Source organism: Mus caroli, unplaced genomic scaffold (genome assembly GCF_978045245.1).
Source record: "Mus caroli unplaced genomic scaffold, Mus_caroli_1 scaffold_14, whole genome shotgun sequence".
NCBI classification, from domain to species: Eukaryota; Metazoa; Chordata; class Mammalia; order Rodentia; family Muridae; genus Mus; species Mus caroli.
In genome coordinates, this window is record NW_028227269.1 from 110,020,834 (window position 1) to 110,044,574 (window position 23,741).

Consider the following 23,741-nt stretch of genomic DNA (forward strand, 5'->3'; position numbering starts at 1 on the left):
GTGAGCTTTCATTTACTGCTCATAACATAGCAAACCCTTGCACTGGAGCAGGTGGACATGCTAGGGGACACCGAAGCTGATAGGGGGGACACTAGCTGATAACCAGTGTGTATTTGATTGTCTCTGTTCAAGGTGGTAAGACGGCGATGAGTTATTGGTGAGAGTGGAGACCTGAAGGAGAACCAAGGTAGAAATAGAACTATACCACGTAAAGTCAGGTGGTAGTACTACATTCCAGTAATCTCCACTCGGGATATGGAGGAAGGAGTACCAGAAGTTCAGGGTCACCCATGACTGTGTGTAGAGCTCAAGTCTCAAATGTGCAGATGAAACATTATAACCCCTGCTTAGGTGAGCAGTCTGTGCCTTGGACTTTGTTGTACATTTTCTGTCAAGATGCTTGTCTGTGAAACAGTGGCCAGAGCATAAAAGGTCCTTTGCGTCCTAGTTTCCTGCTAAGTGATGGCATTATGTAGCTTTTCCTTTTATAACTACTTCTTCTGTTGCTTTTCTTCCCAATAAGCCAAGAATAATAGACATTGTTCCCATCAGAGCTGTGTGCCATGTGTGATCAGAAGTGACACGTGTGGTCATGCTGTAGTTCCTGTTATGTCCGGGAAAGGCCAGACGTCAGGCTTCATTATCCTCAGTGAGCCGCTTTCACATTACACTGCCTGCAGTAGTGGGAGAAAGGAGGGAGTGACGTTTATTGTGACAAGGTGTCCTTCCAAATTAAAGCTGAAGCTGTACCAGTCACGCCGCTTTCCCTGTGAAGAGCTGTGTGACTCTCAGCCTCTCCTCGCTCGAACGGGGAAACTGAAATATCACATGTATTAGGGAACAGGCCTTGTTTCCACTCAGGTCCTCTGCAGTCTTACTTACTTGCACATCTCCAGCTCGCCTTTCTATCTATCCACTGCAGTGCCGAGCATACCAGTGCTGCACTCCTGGGCTCTCAGTACATAGTCCTGGCTGTCCTGGAACTCACGATGTAGACCAAGCTGATGTCAAACTTGGAGATCCACCTGCCTCTGCCTCTGGAGTGCTGGGATTAAAGCACGTGCCAGCACACTGACCCTCCCACCCCACTCCAGAGTCAGACAACTGAGCACCCAAATGCTTACTTCCTCTTAGTTTGTAGCTGCTGTCAATCAGGTTTTGTTTGTTATTGTTTGTTTGTTTGTTCAACTCATTTCTTTTTCTTCAACACTTTTTCCTGGATCCTACTCTTGTTCTCTTGTTTGAACTTACTCTAGCTCCCTCTTCACAATCCTTAAGTGCTTTCTGATTCAACTCGACTGTGTCTCTTACATATCTGCTCAGTTGCTCAACAGATGTTCGCTGATGTCTCTTGTGATGTGGAGGCTTGGGACCTGGGGTGACTTCGTTCACTAGCCAGACCACTTCCTGCTTTCATGGGCTGCCCTCCTAAGGGAAAGACGAATGTGTGTGAATAAGATAATTATAAGTTGCCTTGTGTTATTTAGCATTCATGTCCTGCTTCCTTCAAGTCAAAGGAGCAGATCAGGCAAGGACTTTCTGGTTGGGATAGTTCCTCTGAACAGGGATTTATTTGTTAGTTCTTGAGTCAGGGTCTCACTGGGTAGCTCTGGCTGGCCTTAGATGCACTGCACTCCTGCCACAGCCTCTTAGGTAGATTACTGGACTAAGCCACAACAGCTGGCCTTTGAGCAGACTTCAGTGGCCTTAGAGGACTTCTTGAGCCGTCTCTTGGCTCCTCGGCTTATTGGACATCTGTCCAGCTGCTACAATTGCTGCTTGTGGCTTTAGTTGCCACCTCAGTCCACACGAGGACTCGCCTGTGAACTCTCTGCACACACATGTTATCTAGTGCTTGGTGTGTGCTACTTACGTTACATTTCATTTCTCCTTTCTCATGCAATTGTTAAGATTGAAGTAGAGACCAAATACCATTTTCTTTGACTATCTCTCCGACTACCATGTAGTTAGAGAACATATTTGTAGGTAAGATAAGGCACTTCCCTTTTAAAGTTAATTTGGCTGTCATCGGGGTGAGACCAGGTTAGTGTGAGTTTATCAACTATGCAGTAACTTTAGTAAATGGGTCGCCTCTGATGTATGGGACCTTGTTAGCGATTGTGTATGGAAGGCTTGAAACAGCCCAGTCATTCTCCGTGTGCTGGTTGTCTTGTTTACTCGATCTCTTTTTCTTTTTTCCTTTTATGTGGATAGACTGTTGAGCACTTTTATAGGTTTTAACAATGAATATTGTGAAAAGTTACTGTTTTATCATGGGATTCTTTTACTTTTTATTTTTGGATTTAAAAATACTTTTATTATGGTTAAACTATACATACGCGCGTGTGTGTGTGTGTGTGTGTGTGTGTGTGTGTGTGTGTGAGAGAGAGAGAGAGAGAGAGAGAGAGAGAGAGAGAGAGGTGTACCTGAGTGTACATGGCCAAGCAGGACGGCGGCTTCAGGCACGCCTGAGCCTGAGTTACAGGCAGTTGAGAGCTGCTCAGTGAGGATGCTGGCCGCTGAGCTGGGTTCATCCTCTCAGGAGCAGTGTATTCTCTTCACTACTCAACCGTCTTGCTTTCACTGCCTTTTTGTTTTGTTTTGTTTGTTCTTTTTTCTTTTGAGACAGTGTCTTGTAGTTCAGGCTGGTCTGGAACTTACTATGGAGGCCATGCTGGCTTGAACTTGAGCTCCTCCTGCCTCAGCTTCCCGAGTGCTGAGATCACAGAATTCCCTGGAAAGCTTTGCTCTCTATCCTGAGTCAGCATGTGCTTTGTTTCTGGGGTGGCATTGTCACAAGCCCCTAGCTTAGCTTGCTGTGCTGTCTCTGCCATCTGAGACAATGCCTTCCAAGTGGCAGGTGCTCTGTAAGGGTTTGCATATTGAATGGGCTCTTCTATGCATGCTTGCACTCGTGGCTTTATGTGTGCAGATTTGCAGGGTTCCAGGGAAGATGGTGAGGCTGTAGGTGGAGCATGCTTTAGTCTGTCTGCAGGTTGTCCTGTGTCAGCATGGATGGTCAGGTCACTCACCCCCTCATCCCCTGGGAGGACTTACTTGCTCTTTTGGCCAGCTTAGTTTATTTATTTATTTATTTTTGTCTTTTTTTTTTTTTTTTTTTTCGAGACAGGGTTTCTCTGTGTAGCCCTGGCTGTCCTGGAATTCACTCTGTAGACCAGGCTGGCCTCGAACTCAGAAATCCACCTGCCTCTGTCTCCTGAAAAGGTATGTGCCACCATGCCTGGCAGCTTAGTTTATTTTTTAAAAAATCAATTCATGTTGCTTTTTAAATTTTATTTTTTATTTTTATTTGTATGCATATGGGTGAATTGCTTTTATGATGCAAGTCTGCACCAGTTTTGTGCCTTGTGCTTGTGGAGATCAGAAGAGGGCATCAGATCCCCTAAACTGGAGTTACAAGTGTTTGTAAGCCATCATGTGTGTGGGTGCTAGGAACTGAAGCCTGCCCTCTGGAAGAGTGGCGGGTCTCTTCACTACCCCCGCTGTGCCCTCTTTCCAGTACCACAGCTCGCAGGGTTTCAGTCCATCTCCATCTGGTAACTGAATTTGAGCATTTAAAATTGTTAGTGACTGTCTGTGTTTCCTCTGACTTCCATAAAATAACTGCTCAGAAACTGCGTGCAGAAACGTGGTGACTTTGTAACTGTTCTTTGCAGGTCACTCAGTCAGAGGAGCTCAGAAATGGAGTATATTAACAAATACAGACAACTTGAAGAACAAGAACTTGATACTTATGGCCAGGATCAGCCACCCAGTGGACCAGGTACGCAGGTTTCCTTGAATGCCTTGTATGTGAAGCATCTACAGTTCGTGCACTAAAAGCTCATCCCTCCAGACATTTCCTAAATACAGTATTGGTCAAAGTTAAAAAACCAACTTACATGGCTTCTTAATTAAAAATGGGCGGGGGGATGAGTGTATAGTAGATTATAAAGTGTTAGTTTATCTTAAATATAGAGCCAGAATGTCCTGTTATTTGAAGATTAAATCACTATTTAATTCCTTACTATTAATTGAGAACATTTAACATGTTTCTTAGCTGGGTGTGGTGGTGCTCACGTCATCTCAGCACTGGCAAGGCTTAGGTGCGTGCTCAGGCTTTGAACCTTTGCATTTGAGCCAGTCGGGTCTGCAAATCCAGTCCCAGGGCACCCAGGGAGTCCCCCGCTCTAAAGACAAGCCAGCGTAACTTAGGAAGGGGCTGAGAAGATAGTGCAGTTGGTAAAGTGTCTGCTGCACACAAGTGTCTGAGTTTGGATCTCACTCACCCACATAGAAGGTTGGTGTTGTGGCGTGCACTTGTGTCCCAAGGCAGGGAGAGCAGGGGCTGGCAGACCCCAGCAGCATACTGCATAGATGATAGATGAGCTCCAGTCCGTGTGAGAGACTCTGTCTCGCAAACCAAGATGGGGAGCAATTGAGGAGACACATAGTGTAGATCTCTGTGGCTATATGCACTCATGATCACACATAAACACACCCACAAGAGCATATGAATGCACACATCACACATACATCTCACACACAAAGAGTAACAAGAACACATGAATGTAAATTTACCACATCACATACATACACAAAGACTAACAAGAACACATGAATGTACTTATAACACACAAATGCAAAAACTAGATTTTTATCAAAAACAGAATTTTAACATTAAAACAGAATTTTAAAGAGTAGAAATATATGAAATAAAAAGTAAAAGATTTTTTAAAAAATGTTTTTTGAGACAGGGTTTCACTCTGTAGTTCTGGCTGGCCTAAAATTGCCTCTGTAGGTCAGACACAGATCCCCTCGCCGCTGCTTCCTGAGTTGGGTGGCCTTGCTGATGCACGGCTGCTAAATGGATTGTTCTCTGTTGGCAGGGTGCTCTGCTAAGTGCCCGGGCTAAGTCGCTGCCGTTTTTTTATTTGTGCTGGGCCCTTTCCTGTGAAGGAGGCTCCTCTGAGGTACTGGTCTGTCCCCACTCCTGCCCCATTTACTTGCACTCCCATTGAAGGATGTCACAGTTATGGAAACATTTCCTTATTTGCTCTTAGCCTTTTTAATAATTAGGAAGTACAGTCTATGCCCAGTAGTTCTACGTTAACCCCTAGTCTTGGGATTTATATGAGCTTCTTGATAATATAGATTGCTATGTTCTGTTACTCCTGGAAATTCAGACATTACTTATGCAGTCTTTTCATTTAGTTTTGTGTTTTAACGTTTTTTTGGTCAGTGTGATGGATTTTATTGCTTGTCATTTCATATTCACCTTGAGGCAGAAGCAGCCCTTAGTGCCCTGTTGTGTGGCCTTGCTCCAGTGGCATCTTCTGCCGGTCTCATCTCCCCTTCAGTGCCTTTAAGAGGCTCTGCATTGCGTTTTCCTTTGAGTTGGATACTGTCCTAGCTGCATTTCTTTTGCTGTGACCATAACCCTTAGAAAATGCAACACAGGGCAGGGCTGTTGATATGGCTTTCCCTCGAGCTTCAGCCCTCAGCTGAGGGTATCAGGGTGGGTGAGCTTTTCTAGCAAGAATTCACTCCATGCGCTTGGAGTGGAAAGGAGGAGCTGTGCTGGGTTTGCATCTGTAACTCTGGCTGTGGCTCGGGGAGTTGGTGGCCTAACTAAACTTGTGCAGCTCGTGTTGACTCTCGCCACCACCACGCTGGTCTCATGCTGCTGCTGTCCTCTACAGCTGTCCTTTGGGCTCCCACTGCATGATCCTTGGTTTTTTGAAGCCAAGCAAGTGATACAGAAACAGAAATTGCAGGGTTTTGTTATCTCTTAGGCAATCAAGTGGCTCACAAGTGCAGAGAAATAGTCTCAATTATCTTTGAAACCAATCAGAGCTGCTCTGAGCAGCTCACACCTAAGGAGATGAGGGAAGGGACTTAACGAGCAGCCATTCCTGATGAATGATCCCCAAAAGATAGATGTCTGGTAAAACCAAATCCAAATGCCATCTCTCCACTGCATAGAACTCTTAGAATTTCTAGGAAGCCCAGTTAGTATTCTACTGATTTTAAAGTTATAGTTTGAGGCAATGTTCTTCAGCTAAGTACTTTCTATGTAACAATGTTTTCTAAGCAAGCTCATTGGTAATTTCATCTATGTACTTAGGTATATACAGCTTACCTATAATACTAGTGTTAAAATTTATTATTTTATTTTTATTGTTTAAAGAGAAACCCAGGTAGGAAGCCAAGCCCCAGTCCTACCATAGGCACTGTTAGGAGCGGGAGCACACAGTGCACTCAGCAGCCTGCCTGTCCTGCTGCTCAGCAGCATCCTTCACTCGGATGCAGCTCAGGACAGCCCTCCACTGACATGCATGCCTGTGGCTAACCTGATCTAGGGTGAAGACTTCCTCCTCAGGTGGCAGGGTTGTGGCAGGGTGACATTAGAACTTCCTGTCACAGATGTGATCATTGCTGTGCTCATCAGAGCACTTTGGATGCCCTGGAAACCTCACAAGGTCAGGCCGAGAGAAGAGACTCATGGGTCTCTCCCCTCGTGACGTCATTTCAAAACTCTGTACCTCGGAGGTACTGGTCCTGCTTGTTATGGTTCCCAGAAGAAGTGACCTGGCACTTGGCTCTGGAACAAGGTGCAGAAAAGCAAAACCTGAGTGGAGTGGAGACTCCGTGAGAGGGACTGTGACTGTCTGCCTCCTGAGACTCCGTGTGAGCCTCCTCGATGTGCTGGTGCTTGTGGCCCTCACTGAGGGACAGGACATGCAGCTGGGGCAGGGCTGAGTGCAACCCTGGCGTGTGTCTTCCTCTGAGTAGTCTGGACAGCATGGCTCCATCACAGTGGCTAGCACTCGGTGGCCCGCTCACTATGGAAAGGGGGGGGGGCATTACAATGGGAACTAGACATGCTGAGAGTCTGGCCTCTGATTTGGCAGGTAAATTGGCTCAAAGAGGAAGGAAGCAACCCCAGGGATTGATCTGATGAAGTGGGCAAACTCTCAGTTTCTGGGTAGAAGGCAGAGGGATGGGGGTGGTGGGGTGGAGTGTCTCCTGTAGGTCAGGGTTTAGAAAGGACTTCGCTGCAATACATCGTTATTTTGAAGATTTAGTTTTCTGTTTAGGGTATAAATCCAGTAATTTAGCTTAGTTTTTAAAAAAATATATGGATAGTATCTAGATTTTGTTTGTTTTTGCATTTAATTTTAGAGACCATCTCACCACGTAACTGGCTAGGCGAGCCTGAACTCAGAGCAACCCACCTCTGTCTGCCTCCCGAGGACTGGGATTAAAGGCATGATAGTGTCTAGATCGTATCTGGCTGGACAGGTTTTAGGTTTTAAGGTAAACTTTATGCTCTCTGTGGCAGCCAGGTGACAGTGAATTTCGCTGCGGAAGTTGGTTACATCCTGTGACCTCTGGACTTGTGTCAGATTTTAGCTTGTTTGATGATCCAAGGCAGAGAAGTGGGGAGAGCAGCAGTGTCTGAGGTTCCCGTTCTCCCAGTTTATAGGAAATATTTTATTTAATGTTTTGATAACTAAGAAAATGGAAACTGAGAGCGGCATATTCTGAAGTTGTAGTATTTCTATTTCTGTCCACTTCTGGACTGGTGTTTGTCACATGGAATCTGCTCGCTTGCCTTAAATCATTGTTGACGATCTTCTTTTTATTTGGTTTATACAAAGCCATCAGCCACTCAGCTGTGAACATCTCTGCTCCCTGCTCTCCTGTCCACCCCGGGGCAGTGTCAGTGAGAGCAAGGCTTGCTCTGGGTTGGGTCTGCTTTAGCCAGTGACCTAAAACTGTCAGGTGATATCTTGTGCTACATGAAGAAAGGTTTAGACACTGTGCCAGGGGCTTATGAGTTTTTCTTTCTTGTAAATGTTCTCTTTTAAAGTAACAACCTTCAAAATGGATGCAGTGAAGTCCTGTGAGTCTGACCATGCTGTCAGAGCAGCAAGACTCCTTTAGAGACACCGTGAACCAGGCTCAAGGGTTCTTAGCAGAAATACAGACCTGCCTCCATTTCCTGCTGTCCTGAGTCCTCCCCACTCTCTGTCTGTGGATGCTTGTCCCTCAGCCTCTTTCTCACTTCTCCCCGGCTGCTTGCCTGTCTCTCTGCCCTCTCTCTGTCCATCCTCATAACTGGGGTGGCTTCTTTCTTCCGTGACCACAGGAAAGCAAGGACCCAGTCTTAGAAGCTTGGGGACACAGGTGTCCCTGAGATCATAGTGGCATTTTCCAGCTCAGGTTCTCCTAGGATTGGAGACCATTGCCTGGCCTGTGAGGGTGATGGGGTTCGGTTGTCTTCATCTTTCAAATAAAATAGTTTAACATAAAAAATCCTCGGGGAAAAGCAGTGCGTGGCAGTGTGTGGTAGCTCATGCGTGTAATTTCAGGATTCAGGAGATAGAGGCAGGAGAATGGGGTTCAAGGTCATCTTGAACTAACTACATAGAGAGTTCAAGGCCAGTTTGGGCTACATGAGATCCAGTCTCAAAAATACAAAGCAAACATATCATACCTATCCTCAAAACAACCAAACAACCAACCAAAATAACAACAAACATACCATACCCACCCCCAAACCAATCAAGGAACCAAAATAACAACAACAAACAAGCAACCCCATCCTGGCCCATGCCAGAAGCTGGGAGCCACTGTGAGTGAAACTAAGTCCCAATGTGGAGAGACTCCATTTCTGTGAGCTTGTCAGTGTGTAGAGACGGTGGTCAGAGGCCTGCACAGAGCAGGCCTAGGGATGTCTTAGGACGGGGACTGTTTCCCGGGAAGGAAGAGTTGTTCATTGACAGACTGTGACAGATCTGGATGTGCTGGCTCTGAACTTATGGACCAGCATGAATTCAGATGCAGGAGAAGCTGGGGTCAGGGGGAGAGCGAATGGGAGGATCAGGGTTTGAGATCTAATGTCACCCTCCAAAATTTAAATGTGTGCATATGTATGTATATAAAAGATGTGTGTGTGAGGCCTAGGGATTGATTCCCAGCACCATAAAATTTTAAAAAAGTAACACTTTAGTCACGCATTGTTAGTCTCCCTGTGAAAGAAAGATTGAGGACGTGTCTTCAAGGTGAGACGGGCGTGGTGGCGCACGCCTTTAATCCCAGCATTCGGGAGGCAGAGGCAGGCGGATTTCTGAGTTCAAGGCCAGCCTGGTCTACAAAGTGAGTTCCAGGACAGCCAGAGCTATACAGAGAAACCCTGTCTCGAAAAACCAAAAAAAAAAAAAAAAAAAAAAAGGTGAGACCAGGAAGCTGATGTGGGAGCAGGAAAGGATGAGGAAGAGAGAAAGGGGCTCAGCCTCAGTGGAGGCAGGGGAGAGGAACATGTTCATCTGCAAAGGTGCTGTGCAGAGTCTCCAGGGCTTTGCCCTTGCCATGTGGTGCCCAGAGGCACTTTAGAATTGAAGGTTGGCCAGAGCAGGTGCACAGATTTACAAGGGAATGTTAAATAGGTAGGGTTGGACAGACACCAAATCAAATGTATTTAGCATAGCAAACCAACCCGTTTCACCGCACCCACAGTTTGTAAGTTGTATTTGACTTATCTGTCACCATTATCTATTCATTTTGTAGCAAGGAATGCACACTTCACCACGTGTGTACACCACCATAATCCCGCAGTAGCGAGCAGCTGCTGAGTCAGGTGCTGGAGCCAGTGTGTGTCAGGTCTGTTGACTTAGCAGGCAGTGTAGGCCAACAATGTCGGTGTCTGGGATGGAAGGCGGCAAGCCTTGGTGGCTTGCCTGCATCATTAGTAGTGGACCCACCAAGAGGGAAGGACTGTCAGTCTGTAGAGAGTGTATTTAGCACAGGTGTGGGGTGTGTGTCTGTGTCTGTCTGTGTGTGCACATATGTGTTTATATGTGACAAGACATATACAAAGATTAGATAGGTCACTGGCTTGTTTACTTTCTTTTCAGCTACAAAATAATTTTGTTTTGTCTGAATACAGGTCTGAGGTCACCATTGGCTAAGTTAAGTAATGTGGCATGCATCCCAGAGACAACTTATAAATATCCTGATTTGCCCATAAATCGGTGTAAAGAAGAGGTAACACTTTTCCTAATGTAATTAGCTGTCTGACTAAGGCATAGCACTGTTGGGAACATGTGGTGGGATTAATATGCACAAGCCAGAAGAAAAGCCGGCAGTGCCCGTCACACAAAACACCTCTGCCGAGCCCGGCTAAGGCTCTGTGTGCCGTGCTCAGATGTAGCTGTGCTCACCTGTAGTCTGTCACTGAGAACTGATAGGAGTATGCTCTCCCTTCCTGTGGAGCTTTGTGTGCAAGCAGCACACAGCCAGGTGTTGCTATGGAGAAGGCCACACCCCAACATCTGCACTGGGAACGGTGGTGGCTGCTGCTCTCTTTCCCTGTGTGTTGGCTGACTCCTAAGCATGCACACATCCTTTTGGTTAGATTTCTGACAGTTAGTTAGTTCTATGTTGTTAAGCATGGTTAATAGAAGTAAATTTAAACCATTACTTACTTTAGTGAAAAAAAGAGTTGTAGATAAAATAGGAAATGTTCCAGATCTCATTTTTATTTGCTGAAGATTGAATCATGCTTTTATGGAATAGATATACTTTATTAAGCTTAGATTCTGAAACCCACATCCGTTTGTACTTGCTGACGATTGGTGACTGTTGGAAGGGTGACTAGGATCTTATAGCACTGCGTGTACACTGTAAGGGACAGTGTCGCTAGCTGCTCAAAATTTATCTGACAACTTGAAAGTTTAAAGTCATGTGACTAATGGCAGGGTTTTTCTTTTTTTTGTTGTTGTTTTTGGTTTTAGTAGAATTGCATTCAGTCTTTTTATAAAATAATAGACATTTAGACTTAGAACCATACAAATCAAGTTTGAAAGTTTCATTTATTTTTTTAAAGAAGAAATTGAGACACAGAGCCCTGATGACTTTGACCAGGTTTCCATCGTTGTCAGTAGTTGTGCATGGGATGTGGCAGTGTCCACTTGCAATCCCAGCACTTGGGAGGCAGAAAGGTCTCAGGGCTACATAGTTTGGCCTTGTTTCATAAACCAACCAGCCAGCCCAAGGCCTCAGTTATCACTTGTAGACTGATGTTTTTGTGATGTTAGGGTGGTGGACCACTGGGTTAGGTTGAGCTGGCCTGAAAGTCTTCTCAAGACGACAGTGTTTTACCTTGTTGTTTAATCTGTGCCCATGGTGAAAGGTAATATTTTTTTAAAATTTCAGGTCATTTCCTTGATAGAAAGCAATTCTGTGGTGATCATACACGGTGCCACAGGAAGTGGCAAGAGCACACAGCTCCCACAGTACGTGCTGGACCACTACACCCAGCGCTCTGCCTTCTGCAACATCGTAGTCACCCAGCCGCGGAAGATAGGGGCCAGCAGCATTGCCAGGTGGATCAGTAAGGAACGCTCCTGGACGCTGGGTGGCTTGGTAGGCTATCAGGTGAGATGCAGGAAGTGAGCTTTCTCTTCTTGTGAATGTTTTACTCTATGTAAGTTGAGGGCAGTGTATAACTGTTTTCTACTGGAAATTAAAGACCAGAACTATGCTATAATTAAAAATATTGATAACCCTGTCTCGAAAAAAAACCAAAAAAAATATTGAAAGTAAAATTCTTGAAAATAATTTTAAATTCCTTGTGCAGTTGAATAGGAGATAAGGGAGAATTCTCAGACTGGTGCCTTTTATTATTTGATCTTTTTAATTAGACCCTTGTAACATATAAGGGCTTGTCACCTAAGAATACCATAGACAGCATGACAGCATAAGCTAATCCTTGCTCGTTATGGAAGGAAAGAAATCAATTTGAGATCTTGACTTTTCATTTGGAAAAGTTACATATTTTCTAAAATACAGTAACTTCTCATTCCTACCTTAGGTAAAATGGACACTTATTTGGGTAGTTAAGTGGGAGCCAGTAAACCTATACTTTTCTTTCCCTCTCTTTTCCTTCCTCAACTTTAGGTAGGGCTAGAGAAAATTGCAACAGAAGACACTAGGTTAATTTACATGACCACTGGAGTCCTGCTTCAGAAAATTGTAAGTGCCAAGAGCCTGATGGAGTTCACGCACATCTTCATTGACGAGGTGAGTGTTCTGCTGCCTGGCAGGGCCTTATTTCCGGGCAGTGTGAGCTGCCATCCTGAGTCCTTGCAACAAGGTTCCTTCTGATCTTCTTAACCTTGTGAGGGCGAATTATCTGTTTTATTCTTTGTTCTTTGTCTCTCAAAATATAGGTGGGATGTTGAGGACTGGGGAAAGATTGCTGTATAGAGCAGAGATCTATAGGCAGGTTGCAGCCTCAAGTCAGATCTGGCCCTCTGAGATGTCACTAGAGCCTTTCCTCACTGTGTTCTTATGGCTCAAATTCCTCTGGCCTGCATCTCAGCAGGGTGTAGCAGTTGCAAGGGGCGTTCTCCAGCCTGGTGAAGAGTGCTCTCCACAGCCTACATATGGAGGCAGACTTTCTGCCTCATAAATCAAGGATGACAATAGGGTTCAAAGCCTAGGCTGAGGGTGTAGTTCAGTTGTAGAGTGCTCGCCTAGCATATGAGAGGCTCTAAGTTTAAACCTCAGCACTGCAGGAAAAACTTAAAGATAAGACATATTCATCTACTCTGAAAAAGGCCTTCTGGATTTCCACAGTGTCTGTGAGGCACAAGCCGGGGGAGCCAAGAGCAGAAGTAGCTACAGAATGCAGCCCTGTCATTCTTGAGATCCAGTGGTCATTCCCACTGTGACTTTCTCCAAGTGAATCAGCCCTGTACGCTGTGTGTGTCCTGACCTAACTGGGCTTCTTTTGGAAACAGGCTCTGTCCTCACTACTTTGGTGGGACGGGGTGGTGTGGATGGATCCCTGGATGGCTCAGGCTGGCTCTGCATTTGCGTAGGGCTGGGAGGCAGCTGCTACCCCACATGTCCCCTCTGTGGTCATGTTGGAGTTCCACCTGCTTGCCCTAGACTCTGACCTTGCTTGATACGGTTCACCAGCTTCTGACTGGCCAACCTCTTACCTATCTTGTGAGCTTCAGTTCTTGTAGGCACATATATTTTTGCAACCTACTTTTAATAAGGGTCCAACTTCTCCTCTAGCCCAGTACCCAGCAGAGGTAGTAGAAGAGAAAAGTTATTAGGATCTGGGGGAAGTGGACCTGTTTAGCAATAGTTCTTTGGGGGCGAGCTTGATCTCCTTGGGCAGCAGTTCGGTCCCGTAGCAAACACCAAATACAACTCAGCAGCTGCAGACCGGTTCTCTAGGCAGGCACTAGGCACAAACCAGCAACTGTAGTTCAATCCTGAAAAACTGCCAGGCTCACTGACCAGACTGAGGTGAGGCCGCAGAAGTGGCAAGCTGCCACAGGGACCTAGAGAGGGGTTCTTTGGTGAGTTTCTCTCAATGGCGGTTTTATCAACAAGTTGAGCTGTGTAAGGCGAACCAATACATGCGTGTTGTTAGTGAAGAATAGTGAGCAGAGAAAACTAAACCAAGGCTCAGTGCTCATCTCCCACTGTCTGTGGGGTCACACTTAACTCCTTCACCACGTGGCCTTTCACGTTTGCTGTATCCAAACACCCTCTCACCTGTGTGCCCCATTTGCGGTAGTTCCTTTTGTCATGGAACATGGCTTGCAGCTCTGTTGCCAGTGTTAGACTGGTTCATCTCCAACGTCACACATGCTGGGATGACAAACCACTGCAGGGGGATCAGCGTCAGCTGGGCAGCAGTGTTGCTGTTAAGTGGGCAGGCTTCAGGGGCCTGAGCATTGCTTTGCCCTAATGCCAGTGGGTCCCAAAGAGAGAGATTGAGGGTGACAGTGACCCGTGTACCCTCTGGCTGGTGGGAAGATGCTGTTTGCATACTCCTCAGCTGGACAGGCATGAGTCCCCTGACAACCTCTGCTGAGCTGAGAGGCCTAGTTTAGTTGAAAGTCTAGGAGCATGAAGGTCCTCTACCTTCTCTCAGCAGGTGACATGCAGGTGACATGTGCCTCTTTCTGTAAAATTCCTTTTTCATGTGTGTGGTATGCCTGTGGATATGCATATTTCAGTGTGTGTTGGCACATGTATTTGAGGGTGCGTGTGCATACGCATGCTCATACGTATGGAAGCTCAAGGTTGAAAGTGTCTGGTCCCTCTTCCACCTGATCTGTTGAGATGGGCCTTTGAATCAAACCAGAGCTTGCCTAAGTGACTCACAGCTTCCTCCGAGGAGTCTCCTGCCTCCACCATCTGATGCTGCAGTTACAGACCCACTGTGCCTACGGCCTCTACACGACAGATTGCTTGTGCAACCTTCCCTGCCATGCCGTGCATAGTTGATGTCATGGCGGCTCCTCCTTTCTCTGTAGGTGCATGAACGGACCGAGGAGATGGACTTCCTGCTCTTGGTCGTCCGTAAACTCTTGAGGACAAATTCACGGTTTGTGAAGGTACATTTTTAGATTTCATTCTGTTTCTTCCCCCGTTAGCAGTTGGATATTGTGCTGGTTGGGTTTTGTCAATGTGATACAAACCTAGATATATCTGGCAAAGTGACGTTTAGTTAAGAAAATGCCTTTATAAGATTGGTCTTGCTCAGTGGTGGTGGCACACTCTCAACCTCAGAACTTGGGAGGCAGAAGCAGGCAGATCTCCGAGTTCGAGGCCAGCCTGATCTATAGCAAGAGTTCCGGGACAGTTGGAGACCTGCCCCCCCCTCCCCAAAGTAAAAGATGGGCCTGTAGGCAAGGCTGTAGGGCATTTTTTTGATTGATGATTTATGAGGAAGTACCCTCCCCACTGTGGGAGGTGTCGTTTCTGAGCAAGTGTTTTCGAGCGATGTAAGAAGCAGGCTGAGTAAATCATGAGGAATGAGTCAGAAATCAGCATTTTTCCATGGTCTCTGCTTTAGCGTCTGCCACCAGGTTTCTTCCTTGAGTTTCTGCCCTGACTTCCCTCAGTGATAAATTCTGACCTAAGAGTCCTCCCAAGTTGCTATTGGTTGTGGTGTTTATCACAGCAATAGAAACTCTGACTGAAGCCGGGCGTGGTGGCACACGCCTTTAATCCCAGCACTTGGGAGGCAGAGGCAGGCGGATTTCTGAGTTCGAGGCCAGCCTGGTCTACAAAGTGAGTTCCAGGACAGCCAGGGCTACATAGAGAAACCCTGTCTCCAAAAACCAAAAAAAAAAAAAAAAAAAAAAAAAAGAAACCCTGACTGAGACATAATAGTATCTTGGACTCTATGGTCAGATGTCGTACTCCAAATCCTGCCTGGGAGGAGGCCCGGGCATTCTTTATACTGTTTTAATTTAGATAATACACAAGAAAAGAATCAAGATAGTTTACTTATAATTCATTGGAGGCCTGCTCTTACTGAAGAGCAATGGAGGAGGAATGGATGGGGAAGGGGAGAGGGGGATTGTGGGAGAGGGACTGTGAGAAGAGGAGAGACAGGAAAGTCTGGTCAGAATATAACAAAATAATAAATAAAATAAAAGTAAACTAGAAGGCTTCAGTGGGTTGTACATGGTGGGAGGATGTGGCAGGTGGGCCTGGGCTCTGAGGTGGCCGGCCTCCCTCGCTCGCCCTGCCCTCCCCGCCCGCCCACCCTCTCACCGCTGGGCTCTCTTCCCTGCAGGTGGTCCTCATGTCTGCCACCATCAACTGCAGGCAGTTTGCAGACTACTTTGCCGTTCCCGTTCAGAACAAGATGAGCCCTGCCTATGTTTTTGAAGTGGAAGGCAGGCCCCACGCGATTGAAGAGCATTACCTTAATGACTTGGGGCACGTGCATCATAGTGGGGTACGTTGGGGCACACTGCTTCTCTTACAGTGAGTGGACTTTGGTTTCTGACAAATTGAATTCCCCAGGTTTGGTTGTGAGGCCCTTTTAGAACTTGTCAGAGCAGACGCATGGGAGGAAGGGGGTGGAGGAAAAGAAGGGGGGAAAACATGGGCTTTTGTTACAGCTGGGAGTTCGTAAATATCACAGTCCCCATAGAAATCACTGTGACTAGCGTCACGCCTCGCTCATGTGGAGAACCAAAGCTTTGAATTTCTGTCATTTTGAAATTGTAGATTTACTTAAGGATGGTAATTGTACTTGAGACAGAACTCCGATTAAATGTCTATTTTCTAGTAGAGAGTGACAGTGAAGACTGGGGACATATGTAACTTGTTTTCATGTGTGTGGGACACTCGGAGGTCTCAGAAGTCTAAACCTGAAGTAGAAGCGGATACGAAGCACTTCCTGTCCTATCTTCTGGGAGTGTGTTCAGCGAGGAAGGGCATCTGCATCTGGGTGAGACCCTGGGTTCCACCCCGGCTCAGGAACAAAGGCGAAAAGGAGTGAAAACTTGCCTCAGTCCTCTCCTCGTCTGACCCCTGCCTGTCAGGCCTTCTTCCCTTCCCATGAGACACTCCTCTTGCACAACTCTCGGGTCTGTCAGGCAGACATGGGGGCTTTGTGCTGCAGAGATGGCAGGCTGTCTGCAAACGGAGTTTGCCCGGCTCCCCACACGTGTGTCGTTCTGGTCTCTGACATCTTGGTGCTCACTACAGACAGTGCTGCAGTGACCCTCTCTGCCGCATGCTTCTGTGCACTCCGGATAGCATGTCTTGTAGAACTCTGTTTCTCAGCCTCAGCAGCGCTGGTATTTTGGCCAGAGAATCTTGTGTGGCAGGGGTATCCTTAGCATTACAAGATGGTTTCTTCTTGTCCTTGTCCCTCTCCGTTATCACACCCATCGATATCCTAGATAGTGCCAAATGTTGTGTTGAGACCTCTGTGAGGAACATGCCTTCCTGGAACCTCTGAGCCTGGAAGGAGATTGCTGGGACAGAGAATACATGCGATTGCAATTTGAGAATGGAGCCCCGTTCATCGGAGCAGGAGCTGAGTTTCTGTTGAAGATACTTGTAGTGTTGAAGAGTGGGCTCTACTCCAGTGAGGGGCTGCTTAGGTCCAGCTGACATCAACACCAGACCGTTCTTTGTGGATGCGTGGAAGGAAGGGTAAGGTCGGCTGTGGGCATCTACCCTCTGAGGCCCTCTGGTTGCCCCGGGGCCCTTTGGCTGAAGGTGGCTCTGTTCAGCTGTTTTGAAGGCCCCTCAACTTTCCATTGCTGTCACATCGCCTGTCTTTGGTAGCTGGAAGGCACATAGTGAATATTTTAGGGCACAAACAAATGTGAATGGACAGACCTAACTGCATGTTGATTTTTGTGTGGACGCTGTGGGGGAGGGTGCTGGGGATGGAGCCTAGGCCCTGTGTAGCTAAGTCATGTTCTCACTCCTGAACCTGCCTAGTTTGTCAGCCGTGAAAGGCGGTGTTTTGTTTATTTATGATGTTCAACATCAGGAGAGTGAGTTATCAAGTCCAATCTATCATTGCGCTGCCTGTTGACTAGTGCCATCATATGCTCCCAGCATGCCTTGTGGGATGCCCAGCCCTTCCGCCTGTCTTGTCTGTCTGTCTGTCTGTCTGTCTGTCTCTCTCTCTCTCTCTCTCCCCTTGACCATGGTTTGTTGTCTTTTCCTCATCTTGGGATCATTTGCTGCTCATCTTTTGTTTTTGTTTTTGTTTCTCAAAACAGGATTTCTCTGTGTAAGCCTGGCTGTCCTAGTACTTTCTCTATAGACCAGACTGGCCACAAACTCACAGAGATCCTCCTGCCTCTGCCTCCCGGGTGCTGGGATTAACAACATGTGCCAACATCGCCTGGCCGCTTACCTTTCTTGCTCTTGTTTGAACATAACAAAGAAATACCCCTCCCCCAGTCCCAGGTTTCCCTGCAGCCCTTCCCAGCCTCGCCTGGGGTAGGTAGGGCTGGGGGTGGGGGAGATCATGGTCTCTCTAGTTCCCAGGTCTCTTGTCTCTTCCAGTGTGACTCTACTGACCCCACTTCGCACAGCCTGGATTTACCAGGCTCCTTCGTTCCTATCACCATGTAGCAAGGTGGACCTTAGGTGTACTTGGCTTCTGAGGGAGCTGACACTGTCACTGTCATTGTCTTTAGTCCCCAGTCCCCAGTGCTCTCCTGGTTTTGCTGATGCCAACTTTAGGTGTCCTTGTATGGCCCTGGCAGGAGCCTCCTGTGTCTTTGCGCTCGACTTGTTTTCCTTCTCTAGAATATCTTTAGACAAGTGTAGTGTGCGCTCTAGGGGTTGTGCAGAGAATGTTGGTGATGTCCATTCCCAGATGAATAAGTGTGGTGTCCCACCCTCAGTACAGTCTTTCACACTAGTGCATTTCGTCTGAGGCAGAATCTTATGTAGCCAGGCTAGCCTCAGTCTTGCTGTGTAGGCAAGGATAACCTTGAACCCCTGCTCCTTCTGCCTCTGCTTTCCCAAGTGCTGGTACAAGTGTGTGCCGCTGTACCCAGCTCACAGCAGTCTTTCTGCACTCCATTAGGTCCCCTTAACGCAGATGCCCAGCTGTCCTGCCACCGATTGGTCCCCACCATTGGATGTGTACCCATTCTCTTGATGCATGTATTTTCCCAAGAACTCATTCCTTGTTTTCTGGAACTCCCTGGCCAGACTGGACATGTCATTTTGGTGACATGTGTAGGGATCAGAGCCTCCTCCTTGGGCATGGATGTGGCAGAAGGACTGCCCCAGGTGACGGGTGCTTCCCTCACACTCGGGCTTTGTGGCAGTATGCTTGTGCAGTCACTTGACTCAGAGTACAGGGGATGTGGGCCTCTCCCTTCCTTCTAGACCTCACAGACAGACGGGCCACAGCCAACCGTGACCTTATCACCTGTCAGAGTTGTGTTAGAAAGCATAACTAGGGGCCGAGTGACAGCTCAGGTGCTAATGTGTTCCCCTCACTATGTGAGAACCTAAGCTGGCTCGATGGGCACGGTTGTTTACTGTCATAATTCTCAGCACTGGGGAGTGGGAGACAGCCAGGTCCCTAGGGATTCTTGGCCAAACACCCACAAGAACAGCAGTGTTGAGGGCTTGAGTTCTAGACCTCAGCAGAGTTACTGTGACTCAGCCGAATCCTTTCCCACATGGCCTGTCCGTAGCAGACTTCTGAGGGGGGCTGTTGGGGTGTGGAGCGCATAGCTTTTCCTTGTTTCTGTTGTTGAGTAATTGCATTACAGAATATCAGTCCCTGTTAGCATAGAGTAGGAGAGTAAGAGAACACCAGAGATGACTGGATCAAACGCGCTACTGCCCTCTGCTGGTAGCTCCTGTGTGTAGCTGTTGGGATGTCGGTGCTTTTAGAGGCCGGGATTTGATACCCGAGTTCCCTAGGCCTCTGACGCAGTTTGTCCAGTGCCTTAAAAGTAGTCTCTGCTTGAGCATTCAGATTCCATCCACGTTGCCATTGACTTCAGCATCAGCATCTCAGGGATCCCAGGCAGTGAACACTGCCACCAAGTGTTCAAGAGTGGCTGTGAACAGAATTATTATTATTATTATTAGTAGTAGTAGTGTATCATCATCATCATCACCACCATCATCACTGTCATCATCTTCACCATCATCACCATCATCACTTAGGGTCTCTTAGAATGATGGCTGAAGGTGTGAGCACAGGTCTTACCCCGCACTTGTCTGCAACTCTATTTAATTGTCCCGTTCCTTTATTTTTTCAGCTTCCCTACCGTCTGGAGGAGCCAGTGATAACAAAGGATGTCTATGAAGTTGCTGTCTCTCTCATTCAGATGTTCGATGACCTGGACATGAAAGAGAGCGGGTAAGAGTCCCTCCAGCTACAACTCCATTTGTGTAACTTGAAACACTGGTCCCTCATTCGAGATGGCATAGTGTTTTTGCATATTAAGGGAATAGCTGTAGACATTTGGGCTTGAGCTGTAGTCGTCCTGCCTTCAGGTGCTGGGGTTTCAGCTATGTGCTGCCTGCCACTCAAAGCTGTGAACACCTTTGCAGCAGTCACGGCCACTCTGCTAACTTGTGCTAACGGAAGGCGAAGCCCAGCCGAGGGCAGCTCTAAGACTATTGTTTAAGTTAGATTTGGGCCAGAAGTGGGATGGAGTCACACAGACTCACACAGACGCAGGAGTCACACGGCTTTCTCTGCTTGCTTTTGTTCTCTTGTCTCGGGGCTATTTTTGGACACACCATAGGCAATTTAAATGTTTGTTCTTTTAGCTCTTTTTTTTTTTTTTTAATTTGCGATTCCCCCCCCCCCCTTTTAGGATAGTTTAGGTTCTAAGTGCTGGTTTGCCTGTCATAAATAGTATTTATTATTTTAGAAACAAATACTGGCGATGTGTATTCTCCTTCATTAGTAACCAAAGATAGATGGCTGGGGTGACATTTTTCTTGTAAACCTTAGGATACCCCTGAATTAATTCTTGTCACATCTGGACTTCTTACTTTGGTTCCCAAATTCTGCCCTCCAAAGACTCTGTTGATAAATGTTCTCAGCTTTTATTTGGGTAAAAAGTTATTTTATTTCAGTTTCATCCTTTGTTTAAAAAATCTAAATCTAAGTCAACAGATAAAAAACTTATATGGGGAGATTTGATAAAGAACTTGGTTTGTAGGACCTGAGTTTGATCTCCAGAAACTACAGGAGAAAAGCCAGGCATGACAGTGTGTGCTTGTCATTCCACTGGGAAGGTGTAGGCAGGTGGACCTGGTGTCAGACTGGCCTGGCTGGTAAGAAGCAGGCCAGTGAGAGACCCTGGCTGGAAGAAGCTGGGCAGAGCTCTTGAGGGTGAAACCCAAAGCTGGCACTCACTCTTCTGTCTCATTTTCTCCCATGCTCCCGCCTTCCCTTCCTCCCTCCTTTCCTTCCTTCTTCCCTTCTTCCCCTCTTCTTCCTCTTCTTTTTCCCTCTCCTCTTTCCTTACTCCTGCATGCACATATTCAGTCCCCCACGTACACACACATGCACATGTACACATTGCACATGCATACATGCACATGCACACAGTGACAACCTTTACTGTATGTAGCATGACTTGAAGCATGCAGACATTGGATAGACTCGGCAGTCGGTAGCCACAGGTACTGGCTCTCGTTCTTGTGTGCATACAGTGCAGGTGGCTGCAGGCTGGGCCTCTCTCACCTTAAATGCTTGCACAAGGGTGTTTTGTACACTGGAGTGTTTTCACAGACTTCAGTGCTGAACTCATAAACACTCCAAACTCAAAAACCACTGTGCGGCTCAGAGTCGAGCGTCAGACTCTGCAGGTAGACACTGCAGGTAGACACTGCAGGTAGACACTGCAGGTAGACACTGCAGGTAGACACTGCAGGTAGACACTGCAGGTAGACACTGCAGGTAGACACTGCAGGTAGACACTGCAGGTAGACACTGCAGGTAGACACTGCAGGTAGACACTGCAGGTAGACAGACACTGGAGCGATCCCGATTTTGGATTAGCAGAGCAGGAATCCCTGACTTGGGTGAGGCTCTAGGTTCTCAGGTGCTCCCTGCATTTTCCTTCTCTGCCACTGTATGCACAGTCTCTGAACAGCGTGTAACAGAACACATCTTTTGATGTCTTTAGCACTCGTTCTAATGCTGATGCTATTTTCCTGTACTCTCCTGGCTTGTGCTACCACAGTGATAAAGCCCCTTTTTGTCTCACTGCTCCTCATAGGTAAATGTATCTTCACTCTGGCTAACTCTGATAGAGTCTTTGTGTTTGATGACCTGGGAGCAGGCGTGGGTTTCTTTGTGGTTCCTGTGTCTGTGCCTGAGTGTGCTTGTGGTCTCAACACAAGTGTTAAATGCTGCCCACCAGCCCTGCCTCCTGTGGATGCTGCCTGAGTCCTTACGAGATTTGCCATGTTCTCATTTTCCTTTGTTATGCTTGCTCTAAGGTGGTCCCACAGGGAAGAGCTTCCCTCTAGCTGCTCTCTAAGTGCTTTACCCACCAAGCCATCTCCTCGGCCCTGATTGTTCAGTTGGTGCATAGTATGCCGCTGTCTACACTGACCAGGGTTTATCTGTTTACCTACTAACTGATGTGTTGATTGTCTCTAAGTCGCAAACTATGACTAGAGCTGCTATAAGAGCTTTCATGCCAGCTTTATGTAGACCTGACATCCAGTGCATTGGACAAATTCTAAGGAGCACAGTTGCTGGCGTCCATGTGGAGAGCACAATTAGTTTCTGAAGGAACCATTGGCCCACCTCCCATTGTGGCTGCATCATGTCACATTACCACCAGCAAGTGGCTCGGAGGCTTTGCCAGCTGTGTGTGGCCTGGGCTTGGCTCTCAGAGTGGGCATGGCGCCATCTCACTGCTGCTATGACAAGGTGTTTGCTCATGTCCTTGCCCATTTTTCAATCCAGTTATTTATTTGTTGCTTTGTTTGAGATAAGGTGTCACTAGATAGCACTGGTTGGCCTGGAACTTGCTATGTAGACCAGGGTGCCCTAGAACTCACAGATCTGCCTGTCTCCACCTCCTGAGTGCTGTGATTAAAAGTATATGCCATCATACCTGGCTTTGTTCTTTCCAATGCTGAGTTTAAGTATTCTTTATGTATTTGGATAGCAGTTCTTTATGTCAGAAAAACTTCTTGCAAATATCTTTCCATTTATGAGGTTTGTTGTCTTAGTTTTAAAAGATTGATGGATTTTGTTAATTTCAGTCAATCTGTGTGTATGTGTGTCCCAGTTGTCCTCAATGAAGTGAGTGGAAGCCTCCTTGGGATGCCTGCTCCATCCTCGGGCCCTTGTTTCTGGCTGTTCACCAATTTTAACCTTGCTCCTTTCCAGGAGCCTCCCATTCTTCCAGGGAGTCTAGGAGCACAGTTCTGGCGCAGTGAGCAGCGTGAGGCTGTCTTTAAACGACAGCCTGACTCTGGCCTTGCACTTTGTTACTAGTTTGTCACTGTTTGTAGGTATTTTCAATGGTCATAGCTGGAAATGAGTGAATGATTATGTGTGCCTTTGTATATGTGTGTGTGTACGTGTGCGTGTACGTGTGTGTGTGTGTGTGTGTGTGTGTAGGCTGGAGGACAACCCTGAATGTCGTCTTCAGGATTGAAATCCAGTGCCTCTGAGACAAGGTTTCTCATTGGCCTGAAACTCACCCCAGTTGGGCTACTTGGCAGCAAGCCTGAGGTGTCTCCTGTCTTTCCCTCCCCAGAACTGGAATCCCAATCATATGCATCCAACAATTTTACCACTGCCCCAAGGATTGAACTTCGTTCCTTATGTTTGTGGCAAGTGAGCATTTGCTAGCTAAGCTTGTCTCCCTGGCTATTAGTAAAAATTATTACTGTGTTTGTGTGTGTGCATGTGTCTCAGTGCACATGTGGTAGTCAGAGGACACGTGTGTGGAATCACTTCTCTGTTTCCAGGTTTATGTGTGCTCCAGGGGTGGGACTCAGGCTGTCAGGCTAGTGCATCCTGCACCTTTACCCACAGAGCCTCTCACTGGCCCAAGCCCTCAGTTTTTGAAATGGGATTTTTTTTCTTATGTTCTTAGACTGATTTTGAACTGGGATCAACCAATCTCCTGCCTCAGCCTCCAAGATGGTTGATACACAGGTGTGCAGCATTCTGCTAGGCTTGGGGATTTTTAAATTTTATTTACATATTTATTTTCAAATTTATTTTCTCTTGTGTGTGCTTTGTGTGCATGTGTGCGTGTTGTGTGTGTGTGTGCATGTGTGTGCATATGTGTGTGTTTGTGTGTGTGTGCATGTGTGTGTGGTGTGTGTGTGTGCATGTGTGTGGTGTGTGTGTGTTGAATGCATGCATACATGTGTGTGTATGGAGGCCAGAGAACAAGTTTGTATTGTATCAGGAG

At 46.9% G+C, this 23,741-nt stretch overlaps 1 protein-coding gene across 1 annotated transcript in view; it reads left to right on the forward strand.

Annotated features, from left to right (window-relative positions):
* Tdrd9 (tudor domain containing 9) overlaps nucleotides 1-23,741 on the forward strand; it is a 94,774-nt gene that overhangs the window by 10,226 nt on the left and 60,807 nt on the right. The window contains exons 2-8 of the mRNA XM_021179500.2: nucleotides 3,678-3,784; nucleotides 9,956-10,053; nucleotides 11,224-11,445; nucleotides 11,968-12,090; nucleotides 14,352-14,432; nucleotides 15,623-15,787; nucleotides 19,596-19,696. Coding sequence (XP_021035159.1) covers nucleotides 3,678-3,784; nucleotides 9,956-10,053; nucleotides 11,224-11,445; nucleotides 11,968-12,090; nucleotides 14,352-14,432; nucleotides 15,623-15,787; nucleotides 19,596-19,696 — 897 coding nt within the window. The remainder of the gene's footprint in view (nucleotides 1-3,677; nucleotides 3,785-9,955; nucleotides 10,054-11,223; nucleotides 11,446-11,967; nucleotides 12,091-14,351; nucleotides 14,433-15,622; nucleotides 15,788-19,595; nucleotides 19,697-23,741) is intronic.